A 19,975-nucleotide genomic window follows, 5' to 3' on the forward strand; every position below is an offset into this window, starting at 1 on the left:
ATTAGGTGCCTTTATTATGCTCGAGTGAGACATAGGTCATTGTTGGCATAACAACAGCAATAAAAAACTTCCTCTGGAAATTTTCAGGCACAAGGATTGAAAAGCAGCTGATGTCTAAAGTAAAACTTTGAAAGTCTTGAAAACGACTTCAAAAAAATTATAAGTGACTCAAGATTATTGCACAACACTGCACAAGCATGCACCGTTTTCAAAATGGAGCAATATTACTCTTAAACAAACTTCCTAATATAATTTATTTCCTGTTTTCTTTATGCCAATTCCATGATGACAAATTGTCAAGTCACCAAGCACGTGTTAGACAAAAATTCCTGCCCAGCAGCTCTCTTAAGTTTGCTTACATGCCACATTAATGAGTGGAGGCTTCAATTTCCTTCTCATTGTAGATGCACGTATCTGTACACATTACACAACACAGATGAACCGCAACACTGTTCTGTATGTGATGTCTATTACCTGTCCAGATCACGCATATTCCTCTCAGTCTGTTCTTCTACTTCAGAGAAGAGCTGATGGGTCTTTCTGACTTTTTCCTGTAGCTGGATCCCTTCCACGGATAGACTCTGTAAGCTATCTGGACCTGTAATAGAGGCCAAGACATGCACGTCCTCCAACAAGCTCTCTGCCTGCTCGTCCTGGGACTGGAGCTGCTGACACAACTCCTGCAGACAGATGAAATAAAGACTGGGTGTGATTACCATTTTACAACTCAAGTGATCTATTTCTTGTTTAATTTGGCCTGTTCAAATACCAGATTCTTCGTTAATACGAAGGCATACATGACGAATAGGAAATACAAAAATCTTCATAATATTTGTGTCTGTGTTTTGCCTTCAGCCCGTATTAATATCTACCTCGGCTTTTATGATACCATGACAGACAATGCTAATTTGATATTATCTTGTATCTATTGGTGTGTTTTATGTGTTTTCATTATTTCATATGTCTTATTTAAGCCCTTACCTTAAGTTTTGCAAGCACGTCTGCAACATCAGGACCACAAAGAGTAAGGAGGGAGTTTTCAATCTTCTGCAGGGAGTTGAAACACTCTTCCATCCTCCCAGTGATTTGCCCTTTAGTAATCACCATCTGCTTGTAAACATCCTCAGCTTCAGAAACAAGCTCCTTCAACTGCTCTATCTTCTTCCTCATCTGGGTTCCTACCACCTTGACAAATCAAAATGAATCATAAGAACTGATGAGCAAAAAACCCTTTGTAATAGTGAAAATGACTAAACTGAAAATGTAAACTAGATTCAAGCAGGAAATAAGTTCACAATTTCAAACAAAACTTGGGACTCATATTTTATTCAAAGTAGATCATATGAAAACATAGAAAACACATCAAATGTTTAACTCGTTCCTGCCTGGATGCCTGCTGGGGGGTAACCCTTGTTTCTCTTTTTGAAACTGAGAGTTTTCTGTCATATTTCAGGCCTGCCCCCACAGTAAAGAGACTGGGTGTGCATCAGAGATTAGTGAGGGTTACCTCTGTCTATACAACGTTCTAAGGCTACGCTTGGAAAAATCAGGTCTTTTTCTAATGGTCATCAAACCACGTCTGAAAAAAAGTTGTGACAGGGCCATGTTCACCATTGTGTAGGATCCCCTCTTCTTTAACTTTTCCAACCTTCTTTTGCCCCATCACAACTTCTTTTTAGATGTGTTCCTTATTTAAACATTTGATGTGTTTTTTGGAGATTTGATGTGTTTTCTTTGTGTGAAAAAAGATATGGTGTTGCATTTTGTCTACATTTTACACAGTCAAATATTTCTGGAAGTGAACCAAAAAACCAAAACTACTGTGTTTGTCTTTATTTCCGTCTAAATAAAGAAAATAACGCCAGAGGAACAATGCCTACCTGAAGCTCCGGAGGGGACTCTGCGCTCTGAAGCAGTGTCTGAATCTCAGTGGCTCTACGGTGGAAATGCTGTATACTTTCCTCTTGAAGCACAATCTCATTCTGGTAACAGTGCAAGTGAGGTAAACATTATTATAGTTTAACTTTGAGATCATAACATAACTGAATGATACACAAGAGCTCCGTTTTACCTGTAGTGCCTTGATGTCATCCTCACACTGAAAGGAGGGGCACTGAGCAAACACAGCTACTTTATCGCTGGCCCAGCGCTCCACTTCTGACCCCTGCTGAAGGACCCCGTCCCACAGAGTCAAGGCTAGATGTAGGTTTTCAAGGCAGGACTCTGTTCTTTCTGATAACTGCAAATAAGTTAAATATCAGCAATGTTAACAACCTAGACCTACAATAATATGCATCTTTATCTATCTCATTTAAGATCAGCAACATTCGAAAATAATAGGAAATTGGGTGTAGTCAGGTTAATGCCAATGTAACAATCTGTAAACCTAACAACAAAGAAGTCAGCTGAAAAAATATATTGTTACAAAAACCTATTATTTTAATTACAATGTCAAATAACAATATCAAGCACAAAGGTTAAACAGGCGCTTTTATGTTTTGCTGTAGCTTTGCTATTTTTTATCTTGTTAGAAACAGCTGCCCTCTCATTTCTGAAAAGCATTTTGCACCAGGTTCTGCCTCTTAGTATCCTTTTACAGTTACATCCTCACATCACCAGCTCTTCTTGGAGAATGCAACAGACTGAATGTGATATCACTGGAGTTAAAAAAATAACTTTCATAACACAAAAAGAATAAGTCAAACCTCCAAAGTTATGGAAAAGAAATCTTTTTAAAACAAAACATGCAAAAAAAGACAAAGTTAACAGTGTAAAGTGGATAAGCTTACATCCAGCCAGTGATCCATGAGAGCATCAGCTTCGCTCTCAAATGGGATGCATGTGCATTCTGGTATCTGCCGTAGGTGAGTGTGAAGCTGTCTGCAGACACTGCGGACCTCCTCTATACCATCTCCAAGGCTGTTCAGCTCTGCTTTTGTTTCCTGGACCTTTAAAACCACAGACACACAAAAATATGGATCATGCCTAAATGATAAGTTTTCAGCACAAAGAGAAAAGTCAATGCTGTGATATATTTGTGTTCATTAGTCAAGCTTAACAGTGTGACTTACCTTAGTGTGTAGTCTCTGCAGTTTTTCTTTCCCCATGTAGGAGGTTTTTTCAATGACAGCGCTTTCTGCTCGCTGCAATGTCGCGCTCAGCTTACCACGAATGCTCTGAAACCTCTTCAGCAGCTCTGTTAGGACACCACACTGCTCCAGTCTGTATGTGACCCATAACACAACACACAAAGCTCAGCAGAGTAACACAACTACGGAAGAGCTGCAGAAACAATCAGTTACAAACGTTAATAACCACACACTACGCTGGATTTTACTTTTGAGTTACAGCTTTTGTTGCCTCCTCCCAGAGATCTTCCACCTCTCTGTTTTGACTCTCATCAGGGATTTCTGACCGTGATGATGCACCTTGTATGTACTGCACTTCAGAGAGGAGGTCAGCGAGGTGACTTTCCAACTCTGTCAAGGTACGTGTCCTGCAGATAACAAAACAGGATATAGAGAGAAGAAGCTACTGACATTCTGCAAGAAATCAGGAGGAGTTATTATTGTATGGAGCCTCCAGCTACTTATAGCAAAAAGCTGACCTTTGTATAAAAGTTAGTCAATATTAATCTGCCCATTAGTGTACCATAAAATCTGATATTATTATAACTTTAAGATTACTGGAAACCTTTGGGATGATACGTTTGTTTTGATGAGTGTTTAGATGTTTTTCTGGTATTGTGGATTATGTTGGATATTTTTGATACTCCACTTAAATTAAAGAAAATAAAAGTCTGTTGTTGTACCAGCTCGTGTTGTACCTGTGTTGCAGAGCAGGCAGAGTGGGCTCCTGCAGGCTCAGCTGCTCAGCTGCCTTCTTTGTCTCCCTCAGTGTTGCTAACAGGTTTGCTCTCCTCTGAACCAAATTCTCCATTTTTTCTCCGTCTTTCTTAACCTGGGTGGTTCTTCCCATTTGTCTCTGGTCTTTAGTTTCTAGGAGATCTTCTCGAGGTCTCCATGCTTGAGTCTTGTGCTCTTCCTCCACTTGAGTCTCTCCTTCCAGCTTACGCCTTTTGGCCTCCAAACCTGACTCCTCATCTGGCTCACTTGAAGTGGGATCTCCTTGCATGTCCTGTTGCTGTAGGGAAGCATTACCAGACTTTATCTCCACAGTTTTAGATTTCTCGTCGTCCTGTATGTTCCGTTTTTCTGGGAGAATTATAGCTTTTGCTCCCCATTTTTCCATCTCCACACCATGTACTGTGATGCATTTCACCACATCCTGACATGTTGCAAGTGCACCATCCATGGTCAGACTAATCCCCACTGCCTTTAAATTACTGTCCACAGAATCAGATTGCTCAGTAGCAGCCTGCAACCTCTGCATTGTTGCATCCAAAGAAGGTTTCTCCTGCTCCCAGTCTGCCTCGTGTTTCTGCTTGCTCAGGTCTTGGTTTGCCAGCACAGTTTGGATCTCAGCCTCGACTTCTCTCACTGTGGTCAGGAAGCGATCCAGAGCACAAACAGCTGACTGAACTTTCTCCAGTTGCTGTCTGAGCTGCTTGAAATGATGGATGCTACTGTGGAGGCCCCTGCAGAGGGATGAGGCGGATGTGGCTTCTGGCCTCTGACTTTCCTCTTTGGTGCTTTTTTCTGTTAGCATCCTCATTCCAGCCTGCAGCCTGTTGTCCATCTCCTATTCAAGAGACCAGGGATTCAAAATAATATTATACTCTTCATATCATAAGTGCTAATTGTTTGAACACATGGTTTTAAACCTATACCTTTAAATCATGTAATATTGTTGAATCAGCCAAAGTCAGAGAAGAGATATCCACAGGCTGTCCGGTGATCTGGTTCAGTTGTTGTGTGATCAGCGTCTTCTGGTCATCTGCAGACTTCATCAGGTCAGCAATGTTCTCCAGAGATGCCATTCTGACCCAAACACAAAGCAGAAGCAAAACTGAAAAATTTTGCCCTTTGTGAAATAGTCCAAGGAATTTGTGATAGTTGTGGTTGTAGTACTAGTTAGTATAGCCACTGTGTTTGCACTAACTTGCCATTAGGGCTACCTTAAGAACGTTGTGTCAAACATGCTTATACTGCTGTAAATCTGTTAGTATTTAACAGTCTTTCAACAAGAACGCTGTAAACACTGAACAAACTAAACTAAATGGAGCAACTTATCACTAACTGCATACTTCCACAGACAAACCATATGTCCCACAGACCATATGTCAGTTCATGCAGCATAGTAGAGTGCATGCACATATAAACACATGCATATAATATCTGTTTTCATGTAGTAGTCGCTTTATATCTCTTTAGCTTCAACATTAACACCCGATTTCTACATATGCTCTGTGTTCCTGTAAAATAAACTTAAAGTAAGTCTTTAAATGGGCAAGGAACTAGCTACTTTAATTTAAAATTGTCTAATATTTGCAAGGAAAGCACTAACTGTATGAAACGCACATTAAAATTGCTAATTTTTTTTATTTTAGAGGGTAGCTGCACCTGGTCTCTAGGCACACTTGTTGTTCTCTCCACTGCTGAGTCAGCTGCCCCTGCTCTCGTTCCACTTCACTCCAACCCTCCTCCCTGGTCATCGGCTGGGCAAACTGGGCATACTGGAGCTCAACATCAAACCAAAGTGCTTCTGTCTCTTGTTTCAAGGTCTGTTGAGGTGAAACATGTTTATGAAACAATCACAGCAATAATATTTTAAGCCAAAAGTTAGAGCTTACAAACAAATTCATGCTTAACAATTGTAAAAACATTCTAGTATGTAGAAGACAACAGTTAGGACATAATAATGAACACATATGTAAGAGTAGGACTTTAAAATGAGAATTCTGGTAAAAGTAAGTGCTCAAACTTGCCTGTAGATGCTTCTTTTGGTTCTGCAGGGCTTGGATAGAGACTGGATCTGGGATAAATGACTCCAAAAGTAGCTTGTTCTCCTGAAGCTGAGATTTAAATGCTGAGCAGAGCTTTCTATAACTAGAGAGAGATTTACACATTGTTTCATTACTAAAATTTCTGAGACTGACTGGGAGGCAAATATGATGCAAAATCAGTGACGTCTAGTAAATCTTACTAGCATATTAGTATTTTACAAGCTGTCAGTTCTAAAAACAACACCAATGTGAAATAAAGTCTAACTGGGATAGTGATGCATACCTCTCCTGCACTTCCTGTTCAGACTGATGTTCTTTTTGAGATGGAGCAGCTGGCTCTGGGATGATGGTCCACTGTGCTTCCTGCTTGGTCTCCACCGTGTTGCTCCTAACAACTGCCTGCGAGGTGAGAGAGTTGCAAAGTAACAGTCCAGTAAAGAAAAGAGGAAAAGATGGAGCAGTGAGCCTATCCAATTACCAAGGATTAGCACTCTGCAGCCGGTGCTTTTCCTTGCCCAGCCAATAAAGCTGCTGAATTGGTTTCTGACTAGGTAGGTTTCTTTAAATGAACAAAGTAAATGACATTTAATAGAGTTATTAACGTTTTACCTGTGTAGTCTGCTGCATTTTTATGCACTGTCAGATATTCAAATATTAATGTCTGCAAGCTCTTCCAGAATGAAACTGTTCATTTATAGTGCCTACTGTAATTTAGAGCAATTTTGTGACTGTAAAATATAAGTATGTAATCTAGGTTCATAGTCCTGGAGCTGGGATTGGTATACAATAGATTTTCTAATACAGTACTATTAGCTGCATAAACATTTTGTCACTATGAAAAATAGCATTATATACAAAGATTCTCTTTCTTGGTGTTTTCAAATTATGAAAAATCATGGAGAAAAGAATACACCAGCTGAGTCTGAGTCATGGTGGCACACTGCTAGCACTGTCCACATTCAAAAACACTGGACACCACATCACAGTTTCTTCTTAGTCAGAGTCTGGACAAAGCACAGAATGACTGAAATACCCATCCATCCTTTTTCTCTTGCTGTTCTGGATCATGTTCATATACTGTGGCTTTTTCTTTCATTCTTTGTATAACAGAGTCCCAAGTTTGGGAGATTTGTGGTTGTAAATCGTGTAGAATATTAGAATTGGTTATAAAATCGCAATTTAAAGCTAGCGGCTGATCAAATAAAAGGAGATAGTCATCATTTAAAATACAGTCTTGCTATTGCTATGACAAAAGATATCTGTACACAAAAAGTGGACATAGAATTGCAGTGTTTTTTCATTCCTGCTGTCTTATCCATAGACCCACCACCAAGTCTGGCCAATTTTCACATCTTTCAGTTCAGATTCCACTCTGATTAGCATCCTAAACAAAACTTTTGAATAAATATTTTAATAACAAGTCTAATTTGCTTGCAATTAGTACCAAAAGTACCAAAACATAGAATTGAGAAACTGAAAAAAAACAAAATTGAAGAAGATCAGTGATGTAATCTGAGCATACCTGTGCATGAGTTTGGATTGGCTGACTGCTCTCTGCGTAGTGCAGTAGACGGGCTTTCAGCAGCTGCTCTTTGGCTCGAAGTGAAGGCTTTGGATTTTGTTCTGACCTGCCGTCTCTGTTTTTTGTCAGGTGGACCTCACTCTCTGTTGGGACTTCCTGAACTTTCAGTTTGAGGATATCACCATGAGGCTGCACTGACACAACATGAGAAACGGGCGAGAGGTCTTCATGTGGGCTGTCATCGCTTTGTTTCTGTGGGAGATTGTTGCTCGGCTGTGTGTTGGCCGACACGTCAGTCGCGCTCAGTGGGGCGTCTCCCCCAGGCTGCCGTCCCCTGCTGAGATAAGAAATGTTTATCGGGGGGATGTCAGGGGCAGCCAGTTCGAACCGCTCATTCAAACAGACATCTAATTAAGATTAATAGACCGGAAGGATTACAGAGTGACATTTGTAAATAAAAAACGGTCTTCTTCAAGTAAATCACTTTGAATTCAAGTCACAATTCTATAACTTGAAAAATGATTTAAGGGTAAGTTCAAACGCAATGAGATTCTAATCAAGTTCTGTCTAATTTAGGCAAATAGAGTTTTCACAATCTAAATTAGACCTTCTTCCTGCAATTTTAACTTCCTTTTGAGTCTGAGCTTCCTTTGTGAAACCCAGAGGAATTTAATCAGTGTTGCCCGTGTCTAACCTTCAGCAAACTTACAAAGAAAACTACCGAGCCGATAGGCATGAACATTGTTGGAGAAATGGCGCCACTTTCTTTGAAACTGCAAAATAGGGCCTCGCCTTTGTAGTTTTCAAATCAAACACAGCATCAAACTGAAAATTATTTCTAGATGTAGGAAATAAAAGTCTGACAATAATGATTAAAAACAGTTTCCATTAAAGAAAAAGGCAAATCTAACAAAAGGTCACATTGAAGAACATTTCTTTCTTAATGTTAGCATTTTCAGACCTGTTAGCTGGGACTGCAGCATCCCTGGGTTGTGTTTCCTCTACTTCATCTGACTCGCTCAGCTGGTGTGTAGCGAGGCAGGAGGATTTCTTTGGCGTCAGTGTTTCGCACAGCTCTCTGAGGGATTCAACACGTTCCTCAATAGATGCGGCTCCCTCAGTGACAGCCTGGGAGAAATATGAGCTCCTGAGAATCTGAAGGCAAATCTTTCTTTCTACAGTAATTTGACCATCTGCCAGGCAGATACAAACACAGCACAGTCCCATGTTAATACTATGTTAGAGACAAGTACCTGCTGCTGCTGCAAAGAATCATCGTCAGTCTGGTCAGTGTGGACTGTGTTAGTATGCATTTCACACTGCACGACAGAAAATGACTGCTTCCCTTCTCTGATCTTTGACCACAAGATCGGAATAAAAGCAGCCATTTCTCTGTGTGCATCCTGTGCATGACAAAAGCAAGCAGAAAAAATTTTAACCAAAGTTTTTAGGGAAAAAAAAAAAAGGAATATATCAAGAAAACCAAGTTTACCAAGTTTATCGGATTAATTTGTGAAGACGCTCACACAGAAAAAGATTCTTGAAAAGTCCAAAACAAATCCTGTATGACTGGATCGTATTTGACCAATTATTACGTGTTATTTTCCACTATATAAAAACATTCACTGTTTTATGCCCAGGTGTTTACATTAGATTTAACTCTGAATAAAAATGACTGGATCAGTCAGTCAATTACAGACTATGTGTGCAGTTCCTGTCATACCTCCCACTGATTTCTCACTGAGTCAGAGAGGAGCATCAAGTCCTGGAGCTGGGATCCAGAGCAGAAAGCCCCAAAACCTTCCACTGCACAAAGGAACTCTTCGAGCATGGCATGCTGCAGAATTTTTAAAGCTTTCTGCACAGAAAGACATATAGCTGTAAAGAGATGCACAAACGATACTGGTAGCAACACAAATCAAAATACCAGAGACCTTGAAAGAAAGTGTTTGAATTATGAATATTCCAGCACGTTTCAAGGCCTTGGTGTTTCAGCACTGAAAGCATCTAAATTATATTAAAGCCTCTGTTTTAAATGCTTAATAAGCAACAATTGGGTGGATGTCTGCCTTTAAACTCACCTTGAAATGTTGTCAAAGTAAGAACTCGAGAAAATAATAAGCAAATCAGCTGTGCGATCACTAGTAATTCAATTACATTTGTTGATTTGAGTCAAAAAACTGAAGTGACAGTTGAAAACATCTGTTTAAGATAGTGACGGCCGTCTTAATTTGTTCTGTGATGTTTGGTAGCGTACCTGTTTCTTCTTGGCTTCCGACTCTGAAATCTCTTTGCCGCCAAATAACTTCATCGCTTGCTGGATGCGTCCTTGCAGACGAAACCGGGCCTTCTCCAGCCTGCTTCTCGCCATTGACTGGGCTCTTGAATGGACTTCCCTGTGGACCATAACTGGTGGTTGTGGAGGTTTACTGCTCTGTATAGAGCTCGGTCCTGTGTTCTTGTGCTTGGTTTGAAATTGGCAAGGTAAACTTCCTCCATATTTAGCGGGAACTGGACTCTCTGAAAACCTTCCCTTAATAGGAGTTTGAGTTGTAGCAGGTAGCAGCTGATCATTTTCACTGAAACTTGAAGCTAGGGGATGTGATTTAGAAAATGACTGTGGCTGGATCAAAAGCTCAGATTCAGCTTCTTTTGCAGATTGAAGAAAATGAGATTGAATATAAGTTATAGGTGGGTACCTGGTGACTATTTTGGGTGTAATAATATCTTTTTCATCATGTAATTTTCCCTGGAGATCTCTTGTCCTTTGTTGAGGAGTGGAAGCTGAAAGCTGATTTGAGTGCTGAGATTGGAGCATGATGTTCCCAATGTTCTCTACATGTTTGCTTCTGGCCACAACTAATAACCCAATCTCTGGCTGTTTCTTTGTCTGAAAGATTGTTTCAACGGCTGGTTGATTCTTAGGAAATTCACCAACTTCCTGCTTATACCCAAGAGAACTAAATATCCCCAGAATGTCCTAAAAATGCAAAGCATACAAATGAGTAAAAGGGACTATTATGAGACTGAAAAGTTATTATATCTATTGTTTTACTTTACCTTGCAGTAGGAGACTGCTTCTGTGACCCTGTCCTTCAGGCTAGAGGTGCTGAGGTGCTGCAGAGGAGAGGTTTTCTGTAGTATTGCAGCAAGGCCCCGAAGATCCTGTTCCTCAGTTTTAACCTGGTTTGCCAGCTGGAAGCCTCGAGAGATTAGGCTCTGGAAGTGTTAAAGTGTGTATTGAATTTAACAGCTTCATATATGCTTTATATTTTCCCTCTCTAACAAAACGCCTAATTAGAAACAACATGAAGCTTTGGTTTGCTGACTTTTGCTGTAGGCTCCATTGTAGGGTGTCCTCTGTGACTTTTTTCCTTTAGGTGATTGTAACAGTCCATCGCATCAGTGCTCCAACAATCCAGCTCAGCCAGACCACCTTCCAGCCTGGATGCAGCCTGCTGCAGCTCCCCACAGGCCCCCTCTGCTTCAACAAACATCTACAGTACAAATAAACAGTCAGACTGTTCTTTGTTTGCTATAATTCAACACAGGAGAACTGGACTCTAGTAAATTTGCACAATGTTTGCCTGTACGCTGATTTAATATTCTAGGAATATCAAAGAGAATTTCCCTGCATCTAAGTGAGCATCCTACCTGTGGGAGAGTTTTCTGGATCTTTTCAAAGTAGCTTGTTTGAAAGTCGGGAGAAGAGCTAAGAGATGACACGTTCACTTCTGCCATCTTTTTACTCAGTAACTGAAATTTTAAAAAGTATGAGACAGTAGCTCAAATAACAAAAAGATTTGTTTGTTTATTTATTATTTTTTGATCAATTCAGCCTTTTGAAATTTTACTAACCTGTAATTTCTGTCTGATAGCCTTTAGTGGCACTGAGGCCACCTCAATTGGCTGTCTGAGGAGCAGGCTGGCCTCCTGGGTCATTGAATGCACCATTTGAAGACATGCTGCACCAGTACAGGGCTCTGATGATACCTCCTAAAAGACAAAGTCTTTATGTCTAACACGCCTCACTGATGCACGCTCCTTTATTTTTAATGTCTCCTTATGTCAAACACAAAATAAAAAACAGAACTAGACCTGCATAAAAGACATATTTTTAATAGAGGAATACTTACAAACATAGCCTTCTTCATGTATTCAGCCCACTGAATGTTGACTTTGCTCAACTGTTCGACCAGACTGAGACTGATTGACGTTTCCGTCACTTCTATGAGATAGTTCCCTGCCTCATTTAATTGAGCTTGACGTGAAGTCCACTCACTGATATCCTACAGTATCCAAGTATTTTAAAAAGCAAAGAAAAACCAGCAACAATGAGGATATTTTGAAATCATTTTTTAAATGATGATGATAGGAGGAGAAAGGAGATTTTTAAGTTACACAACAGTTACTACAGGACAAACAGGGTAAAGTTACCTGTGCTGCAGCTGGGGACTGAATTTGTTTCTCCTGCGCCAGCCACGCCTGTAGAGAAGCAAGGTTTTTGTTGTACGTCTCCCATGCACACAAAACTCTCTCCATGGTACCCCTAGTAGCAGTCACAGCCTGTTTGACCATTTCAACTTCACTCTCTGCTTCCTTCACCAGACGAGTAACAAGCTGGAAATTTTCGCCTGGGGTGTGAAAAGTGTGTGAAAGACAAATCTTGTCTTTAAAAAAAACTAATTACATGATTACATTTCTATTGAGTTCATGACAATATGATTTTATGTTTACTCCATACTTAGCGCTGCTTTGCTGGTATAAACATTCGCCTTCTCCTTCAGGGTGTGCAGAGCGCTCGTCAGAGTGAAAAGCAGGTCTTGATGCTCAATTGTTTCCTAGAAAACAAATCACAGAAAAGAATCCTTTTTTTCCTGTTCTTTTTGTCTTTCAGGAAGAATTTGATCCCAAATGACTCACTGGATGTAGCTTATTTATATTGTAAGGGCCTGACCTTGAAGTAACATGTAATAGGATATATGCCATTCACTGTTAGTCATCATTGGAATTAGTAATAGAAGCTTTTACATATTCCTCTCTCAGATATACACTCACATGCCAGTCCTGCAGAAGAACATGTATGGTCTCCTGAGACCTGTAGGGTGCTTTCCAGGACTGGACCTTGGCACCGATCTGGCTCAGGAGGTCCAGGATGGTGTGACGGGACTCTTGGTATTCCAACTTGATCCCTCGATACTTGGTTGAGACCCGAATGCTGGTTAAACTGTTTGAAAATTAAGATGCAAACAAACTGTTTTTTTTTTTTTCAAACACAGGACGTGGAGATTTGTGCCTTTAAACCTGCATATAGTGATAAAAAAAAATCATAATACATTCAGTGATTATAGGAGTTTAACAATTGGGTCACATACCGTTTTCTTATCTCATCAAACTTTTCAAGGGGGACCACTATGTTCCCCGACTCGTCCATGTTGTGATAAGTCTCAAGAATATTGACATAATGGCCCATTTCTTTATTTATATTCTGAAAAGTGAAAAAACAGTAAACAAGATTTTTAAGCTTTAATCTAAATAATGTTGCTCTTCAGAGTTTCAGGACACTGTTATCAAGTTTTGTCACAAGATCACATTTTCTTTCTTTGTATGTAACTTCAACACAAATGAACCTTTAGGCTATCCTGCTGAGCTCTTGCTTCTTTAGCGGCATCTGAATGGTCTTTCACTTTCCCTGCGTCTTCTGCCAGTCCTGCCTCTGCACGCTGCAGCCATGCAACAACAGGGTCCAGAGGAGGAGGAAGACTCAGGTCCAAGTCTGCTTTACACCTCTGCAGCTGCAGAATGACACACATATACAAACAACTTGATATGAGCAATCTGCTTCACTAAAACGAGCAGTTTTCTATACTGACGACTTTCCGTAAATATTAAAATAATGTGGCGTTATTGTTACGTGTCTGTTCACTGTTCCTGTTAATGCTACAGTGTGAAATCACTGACAGCTGTTGTTTGATGGAAAGAGATGTTATACCATGAGTGAGTTCATGTGCGGGGTTATTGACCCTGTGAAGCACAATGTAGTACAGCAATACTGTTCAATAAAAAGCCCCTTTCTGCTTGGGGTAGAACAGCAGGCTCAACCTCTGTGTGGACCCTTTGCTGTAAAGATTCCTCAGCTCACCACAATATTTTAAAATAATGTCCCCACAAATGTCCCCAACAGCGTAACAAAAGAATACCAAGGTTAAAAACTAAAACCCTGAATGTAACCTTGCTTCTTATTATGCAAAAATACATTTCCTGACCTCTTCCTCCAGTTGATCCCATGCTGTCCTGAGAAAACACTGCTGCTGACTCAGCTCAGGGCGGCGTCTTAGGGCAGCCAGGAGGGTCATCACTGGTCTCCGTTGCTCAGTGAAGGAGCCAGCGAGGCTCTGAAGCACCTGATAAATCAAACATGATAACTCTTTAACCTTACAACCTACACACGCTGAACATGTAATTTAATCCTTAATACTTCATTACCTGATATTTTTCAGCATAACTTGAGTTCTCTGCAGCCTTCCATGAATCTGACAGTTCCTGATAGGCTTGTTCCAGCCAGCATGTCACTTGCTGTGCTCGTTCACTTGGAGAAACCTAAATTTTCATAACCAAAGCTGTCAGTAACGACCATTGCAGTGTTAGAATAAGTTGTTAGGGCCATGCGATCAAGCAGTTCATGCCATTACATGAGAGTTAGACAGTTATGAACATTAATTAGTACCATTATTTAATAGAGAAAAGAAAGACTTCCATAACAAAAGTGACAGAGTGATAAAGGATTCATTGTGTACCTCGTGTACTGGTGAGACAGCAATTGCTGGAGTACAGTGTGCAGGCAGAGTCTCAGGTGAGCAAAAGGAGGGCTGGGCCAAAGGAAACAGCTATAGCACCACCACCAGATCAAACCATGAAAAACAGTATTGAAAGGAGAAGGACAGAAAGATGGTTGACCACCCTTACATTCATGAAGGTTCTTGTAGAAGACCAAAAGTCAGCAGGATGTGCTGAAAAAATGAGAAATGTGATCTCATCGCTAACCTGGAGGTGGTCATCGGGTGCTGGCATGTCGCTGGAGTATTGCAGAAATTGGGCCACATAGGTCATGATAGACTTTTCATCAGGACTGCTAACATCAACATCTGAGGTGAAAGGCAATGAGAAACATTTGATTCAAAATTCTCTCATTAGTTTGCTTTTGTTTTCTTTTTGTATAATACTCAAGTTTTCAGTTTTGTCCATTAGAGAATTAAAGCTTAGTTTGTGGGGGGGGGGGGTGTTTCTAAATCAATCTAAACCTTTTGGAGTCATTCCTAAGAAAAAGTCAACATATTATCCAGAATTACAACAAATATCACTGTGAAATGCCCCCTAACATTTTATCAGTCTCACCCTGAGGTTCCAGCAGGCGGGGTATATGCAGCTCTTGCTCAGCAAGGTGAAATGCTTCTTCCAGGTTCTCCTGGTTGCTTCTGGATTGGACCAGTGAGAGATCAACCAACTGAGGCCTGAGAGAAGACAGGATGGCCAGGAAGACTTCTCCACTTCTCCAGCTTGACTTAAAGTCCTTCACATTAACAGAGCAATGTACTCTAGAAAGAGGAAGACAAGGTCCACAACCTTTAGATGACTAACGCATTGATCACTTAGATGGGTCGCATTGAGAAGATTAAAAAATGACAAAAAAGAGTATTATCAATTATTGAAAACTCAAGATACCAGTGTAAAAAATGGTTACAGCATAAACATTGTAAATATTAAAATTTATACAATATAAAGAAAAACCCTCACTTTTTGCATTGGTCCCTAACCCACATGAGCAGGGCCTTCTTGGCAGATAAACGGAAACGTCTGTGGAGCGGTGATGTCCGACCTGCGGGGACTGGACTAGCTGGAACAGGGCTGCCGGACCAGGAGTCCAGGCTGGAGAGAGAGTCGAGGGAGGAATGACGCGAGCTGAAGGAGAGCGCACTGGCCAGCTCCTCAATCTAAAACAAACAGAGATGGTAAACATATTGTGCATTAACTGATCAATACCTTCATAAAGTTAAACTTAGAATCAGTGCAAGGATTTTTAAACAACTGCGATAAATCTTAACATGTTTTGTTAAGTTGTCCTGCCATTAGTATCTGAGTAATGCTTCATTCCACTGTACTCACATGACAGTGGAGTATGACGGTCCATACAAGGCCTAGGATGATGGATGGCCGCCCATCTATGATATCTGGGATGTTAATGTTCACCAGTTTGACCTGAAGTACACCAAACAACAGCGGCAAAAGCATTAAACACACTACAGACACACATATATTATATTGTAATGTTTTTCAGTGTGCAAACGTACATTTTTTTTCTTGAGAAATTTTAATGCTGTCTCAATATTGGCCCTCTGCTGGAAAACCCCACGACCTTTTTGTCTTTTCTATAATGACAGTGGCAGACAATTCTCAATATCAGTTATGGCATTTTATCTTCCCAATATTTGTCTTCACATAAGGAGAAAATTTGAATTTACTCATTTCACTGATGTTAAAACTCACCATAATCTGGCCACTCATCACCTCCAGCAGGTCGAGCAGCGTTGACCCATCTCTGAGATCAGAAAATAGGTCTGACACAAATGAGGGCGGGCTTCCCTGTAGCAATGCACAAAATATAGTTTTACTGATTTTATCTGCACAATATAGCAACGTAAACAAGCAGGTGTGTTTGTGTAAAAGCTATTTCCAGTTTTTAGAACCACGGAAATACGCATTGAGTTTAAGCTGACAGTGACACTTAAAGTTGAATTACGTATATTATTTTATATATTTTTTCAATTATAATAAAATCTTTGATCTAAACAACTCTTGGTCACACTGGGTGTTAAACTGAATGATAATTATAGAAAAGAGAATTTTTTTAGTGCCTCCATGTGTCAAAGAAGCTGATGAAAATATAATTTCTGACCTTAACTGACATCAAGTGCAACAGGAAGCACAAAGGTTAATAGAAGTTATCTTCTTCATTGGGCAAAGTCCAAAGTGTGTATGCCACTTTTTATTGCACAGTAACTTGAAAATTTACATGCTACACACAAAATATACAGCACGAGCCAAGCTGATCCACATTTTAATGTTTTGAAGCTGCAATGTGTTTATATAAAAGCATTTTCTTGTTCACAGTGGCAAACACTGACCTCTACGTATAAAGGAAGTGTCTTGGGTTTGCTAGTTTTGATTTTGGCTTGGAGCACAGTCATGTGGACATGAGCTGCCTCGGTTCATGTTACATGTTGTTCAGCTCTACTGAGCACTATTTATACCCCAGACTGGTGTCAGCAGCTCAAGGTCTCTTTCCCATAAGATCCATGAGTTGCTTCCCTGCTCTCACCAGTGAGTCAGCATGAAGTCATGTTAATCTGTATTGCTGATAAAGCATCTGCAACATTTACTTTTTGACTGTTTATGTCGCATAAAAAAGTGCATTGAGGACAAGCAATGCAATTTGCTGTTTTCTTTGTACATGTATTATGCAGATGGCATGCCTAGAAGTATATATACCATTTTCACCAATTTCCTAACTACTATAGTCTTTAAACATCCATATTCCCATCCAAACTGTTAATAAAGCACCAGGAATTACTTTAAAAGCAAGGATTTGTCAGTTATTTGGCACTACCTCAAGCATGAAATATCTCAAATTTGAATTTACAGCTGCATAGTCTGCCTGCAGTTTGCCATTCCCTTTGCCAAACAAATAAATATAGTTAAATTCATTGTACAGCTTACACAGATATAACACCTTAACATACCTTAGCAAGTTGAGCATTTATCCAGTTGGTGAATGTCCTTTTCTGAATCTGTTCATGCTCCACTGTTAGGGAAATATAGATAGAAATTGTTGATAGAATGTATAGATTTATTTGAACAGTACTTAAGTATTAGACACTAAAAATAGATACTGTTATGCTAAAGAGAAATGAAAACACAGTCAAGCTGGCTGATTTATGCAAAAGCTTCACTCAAACGCAGCAAAAGCCTCAAAAGTGTCTAGTTCAGTTCTTGTCTCTAGGTCTGTGTGAACCATCAGTTTTAACTCCTAATGCATTAAATGCACAATATCAACAAATACATTACGGTGTATTCCCCAAAGCATCATTATTATTATTCCTTTACTGTCCATATCAGGATCATGCTGATGTAACATCCATAACAAAGCTGTAGTTTATAACTGCAAAGGGACCTTTGTTGTGAGTTATAATCACGAGGAGGTCATAAACTACTCACCGACATCAGAAAAAGAGAAACATTTTTGACCCTCCATTCTTATAATGAATAATTAACAAACCCATGAATAATGATTTTAGGTGTCCACAACATAAAGCTTCTGCCTTGGCCACCGGATAATCCTGGTGTCAAAAGCTTCTTCTTTAAGCTAAAGACATGCTAAATGCTAGGATCTCCCTAACAGATGGGACAGCTTCCAAGTCACAGTCACAGTCATAGATACTGGGGCATGCGCACACACACACACACACGCAGAGCAAATATACACACAGGCACATTCACAGTAACAACAAATGCCCAGACTGACACATGCACGCACACACAGAGTGAGATATTTTGAATCAAATGATGCCTGATGCGCACAAGAACACATCCTAAACTCCCACTGCCAAACCTTTGCACTTTTTACTGTAAATAACATCGGACTGCTTTCCTACAGTAATCAGAAAATGATGGAAAGCATGAAAATATCAGGGAGTAGTTGCCTGTTTCCATCTAACCACAATAAGTTACATAACAGTCAACGACACCCAAAAGCAAGCTGTTGACAGTAGCCTTAAAGAAATATAAGAACTTGATATTTTGTCTGACAGAAACAGAAAAGCCCACAGACACTTGTTTTGGACTCCTTTTCCTGGTATCAATTTTGACCAAGAATCTGAGCAACTAATGCTTCTGTTTGTTTAAGAGCTTGCCAAAACAGGCCACTCCCGAGCATTTGAAACACTGAACTCCACCCGCCTCACCTGGTATTGGCGGCATAAAGACGTCACCACATTAACGCCTGAAGCCCTCATTGGATTTTTTTTCCTTTTTTAAATCCCTGGATTTAGTTGGTTACAGCTCTGGAACTCTAAGGCCTAAATGAACCACCTTGGACTCTACAGAAAGCGAAACTTGCGAGAATTTTAAAATACAGTAATTCCCCAGTATGTAATTTTCTTATCACAAGACAACAGTGAGGTTTTCACTTTCACCAAATCAAAACTTCCTGTTCTCAGTTCATTTTTGAGTAGGCATTAGCTAAATATGCTTTTCCAGGTCAAATCACAGTGATTGAGGCAAATGTTTACAAGTAATCACAAAACAGGCATGACTAAAATTTGTTTCAGTTATTTCTTTTCTTAGTTGTTTGACCTTTACTCTGCAGAAAGACATATGTTTGGTACTAGAATGCAGCTTTCATATTTTTAATCAGCCTGAGTCTGAGTTTAAGGCGTGGGCATATGAGCAGCACTGATTACATCACAACTAATTTGGTATAATATGCGGTTTACACATGTAGAAACTTGAGGTTTCCATTGCACATACATAGGAAATGGGAGAAATCTTGTATCCAGTAGTTAAACTTCGAATCTGAAAACAATACTTGCTTATTTATAGATGTTGGCTTTTGATCAGATTCATGAATGGAGTCATATTAGTTTTTTCTTCAACTGAGACACAATTACAAAGACTAAGCGATCCTGATGTAGCCCCTGATGAAGAGTCTTGTTGTTCAATTGTTGCCAGTCTACTCATAGAATAACTTTAACTACAATTTTACTTGAAAACAGAACTGTTTTCTGCAGTTATACCCCTTGTGGGATCAGCTATCAAGGCCATGCAACCTTTGGTAAATGATGTGTAAGATTTTGGTGATATTTTTAGTATCAGTGATGAGTGACTCTATGATTTACTATTTGCCATGATGCTCACACACTGCTTGCGTGTTTTGGTACATAACTGATATCAAATATTCCTAGATGCAAATAAATGGAGACAGAACAGATTAAAAAAAGCATAGTGTTTCTTCCTTTTTAAAATGGGCATAAGTCACATACACGTAATTTGTTTGGGAAATTAAAACAGAGTCAATAATAATTGGAGTTCTCTTGATAAAAGGTGAAGTTTAATGCAGACTTGATGGTGTGACTCAAATGAAGCCGAGCAGATAGATTGCTTTTATTGAAAGGTTATTTGTCATGAATCTTCAAAGTAAAAGACTAAGATGCAACAAAGTGCCAAACCCTCTTTTTAACTGTACATTATCTGCTGAGTGGGTAGTGAAAGTGCTGTGGTCTGCGTGTGTTTTATTATACAGCCCACACTAGAAAAACATGAGCACAACATTAAACACTTTCTAAGCACGATTCAGTCTTCGGGCTTTCACTTTCATTACACTTCCAGTTCTGTAGTTTAGAACCGGAATGCTAACTTCATAAGTAACTGTGATGGAAAATAAAGTGAAGCAGAATTTTTTTATCTATGCAATTTTGTAATGTTTCTCCAAAATT

The 19,975-nt window shown here is 39.7% G+C and overlaps 1 protein-coding gene across 2 annotated transcripts in view; it reads right to left on the reverse strand.

Annotated features, from left to right (window-relative positions):
- syne2a (spectrin repeat containing, nuclear envelope 2a) overlaps positions 1–17,879 on the reverse strand; it is an 83,585-nt gene extending 65,706 nt beyond the window's left edge. The window contains exons 1-38 of one of the 2 annotated variants that reach the window (XM_087851928.1): positions 17,700–17,879; positions 17,225–17,286; positions 15,972–16,067; positions 15,776–15,853; positions 15,591–15,683; positions 15,222–15,418; positions 14,823–15,022; positions 14,472–14,572; positions 14,225–14,314; positions 13,914–14,027; positions 13,694–13,831; positions 13,058–13,222; positions 12,803–12,915; positions 12,486–12,654; positions 12,172–12,268; positions 11,865–12,061; positions 11,564–11,716; positions 11,286–11,423; positions 11,082–11,183; positions 10,757–10,924; positions 10,488–10,646; positions 9,685–10,407; positions 9,151–9,285; positions 8,681–8,830; positions 8,389–8,555; positions 7,428–7,764; positions 6,189–6,304; positions 5,888–6,008; positions 5,523–5,683; positions 4,790–4,940; positions 3,827–4,701; positions 3,338–3,496; positions 3,072–3,222; positions 2,790–2,948; positions 2,072–2,239; positions 1,881–1,982; positions 982–1,185; positions 475–680 (exon numbers count right to left, since the gene is read on the reverse strand). In XM_087851928.1, coding sequence (XP_087708054.1) covers positions 475–680; positions 982–1,185; positions 1,881–1,982; positions 2,072–2,239; positions 2,790–2,948; positions 3,072–3,222; positions 3,338–3,496; positions 3,827–4,701; positions 4,790–4,940; positions 5,523–5,683; positions 5,888–6,008; positions 6,189–6,304; positions 7,428–7,764; positions 8,389–8,555; positions 8,681–8,830; positions 9,151–9,285; positions 9,685–10,407; positions 10,488–10,646; positions 10,757–10,924; positions 11,082–11,183; positions 11,286–11,423; positions 11,564–11,716; positions 11,865–12,061; positions 12,172–12,268; positions 12,486–12,654; positions 12,803–12,915; positions 13,058–13,222; positions 13,694–13,831; positions 13,914–14,027; positions 14,225–14,314; positions 14,472–14,572; positions 14,823–15,022; positions 15,222–15,418; positions 15,591–15,683; positions 15,776–15,853; positions 15,972–16,067; positions 17,225–17,286; positions 17,700–17,736 — 6,752 coding nt within the window. In that variant the 5' untranslated portion in view covers positions 17,737–17,879. Of the gene's footprint in view, positions 1–474; positions 681–981; positions 1,186–1,880; positions 1,983–2,071; positions 2,240–2,789; positions 2,949–3,071; positions 3,223–3,337; positions 3,497–3,826; positions 4,702–4,789; positions 4,941–5,522; positions 5,684–5,887; positions 6,009–6,188; positions 6,305–7,427; positions 7,765–8,388; positions 8,556–8,680; positions 8,831–9,150; positions 10,408–10,487; positions 10,647–10,756; positions 10,925–11,081; positions 11,184–11,285; positions 11,424–11,563; positions 11,717–11,864; positions 12,062–12,171; positions 12,269–12,485; positions 12,655–12,802; positions 12,916–13,057; positions 13,223–13,693; positions 13,832–13,913; positions 14,028–14,224; positions 14,315–14,471; positions 14,573–14,822; positions 15,023–15,221; positions 15,419–15,590; positions 15,684–15,775; positions 15,854–15,971; positions 16,068–17,224; positions 17,287–17,699 lie in introns of those variants that run through there. The other variant, XM_035908453.2, reaches the window with a different exon arrangement.
- Positions 17,880–19,975: the final 2,096 nt, after the last annotated feature.

This window comes from Neolamprologus brichardi, chromosome 15, assembly GCF_056152115.1.
Source record: "Neolamprologus brichardi isolate AB-2024 chromosome 15, ASM5615211v1, whole genome shotgun sequence".
Taxonomy (NCBI): Eukaryota; Metazoa; Chordata; class Actinopteri; order Cichliformes; family Cichlidae; genus Neolamprologus; species Neolamprologus brichardi.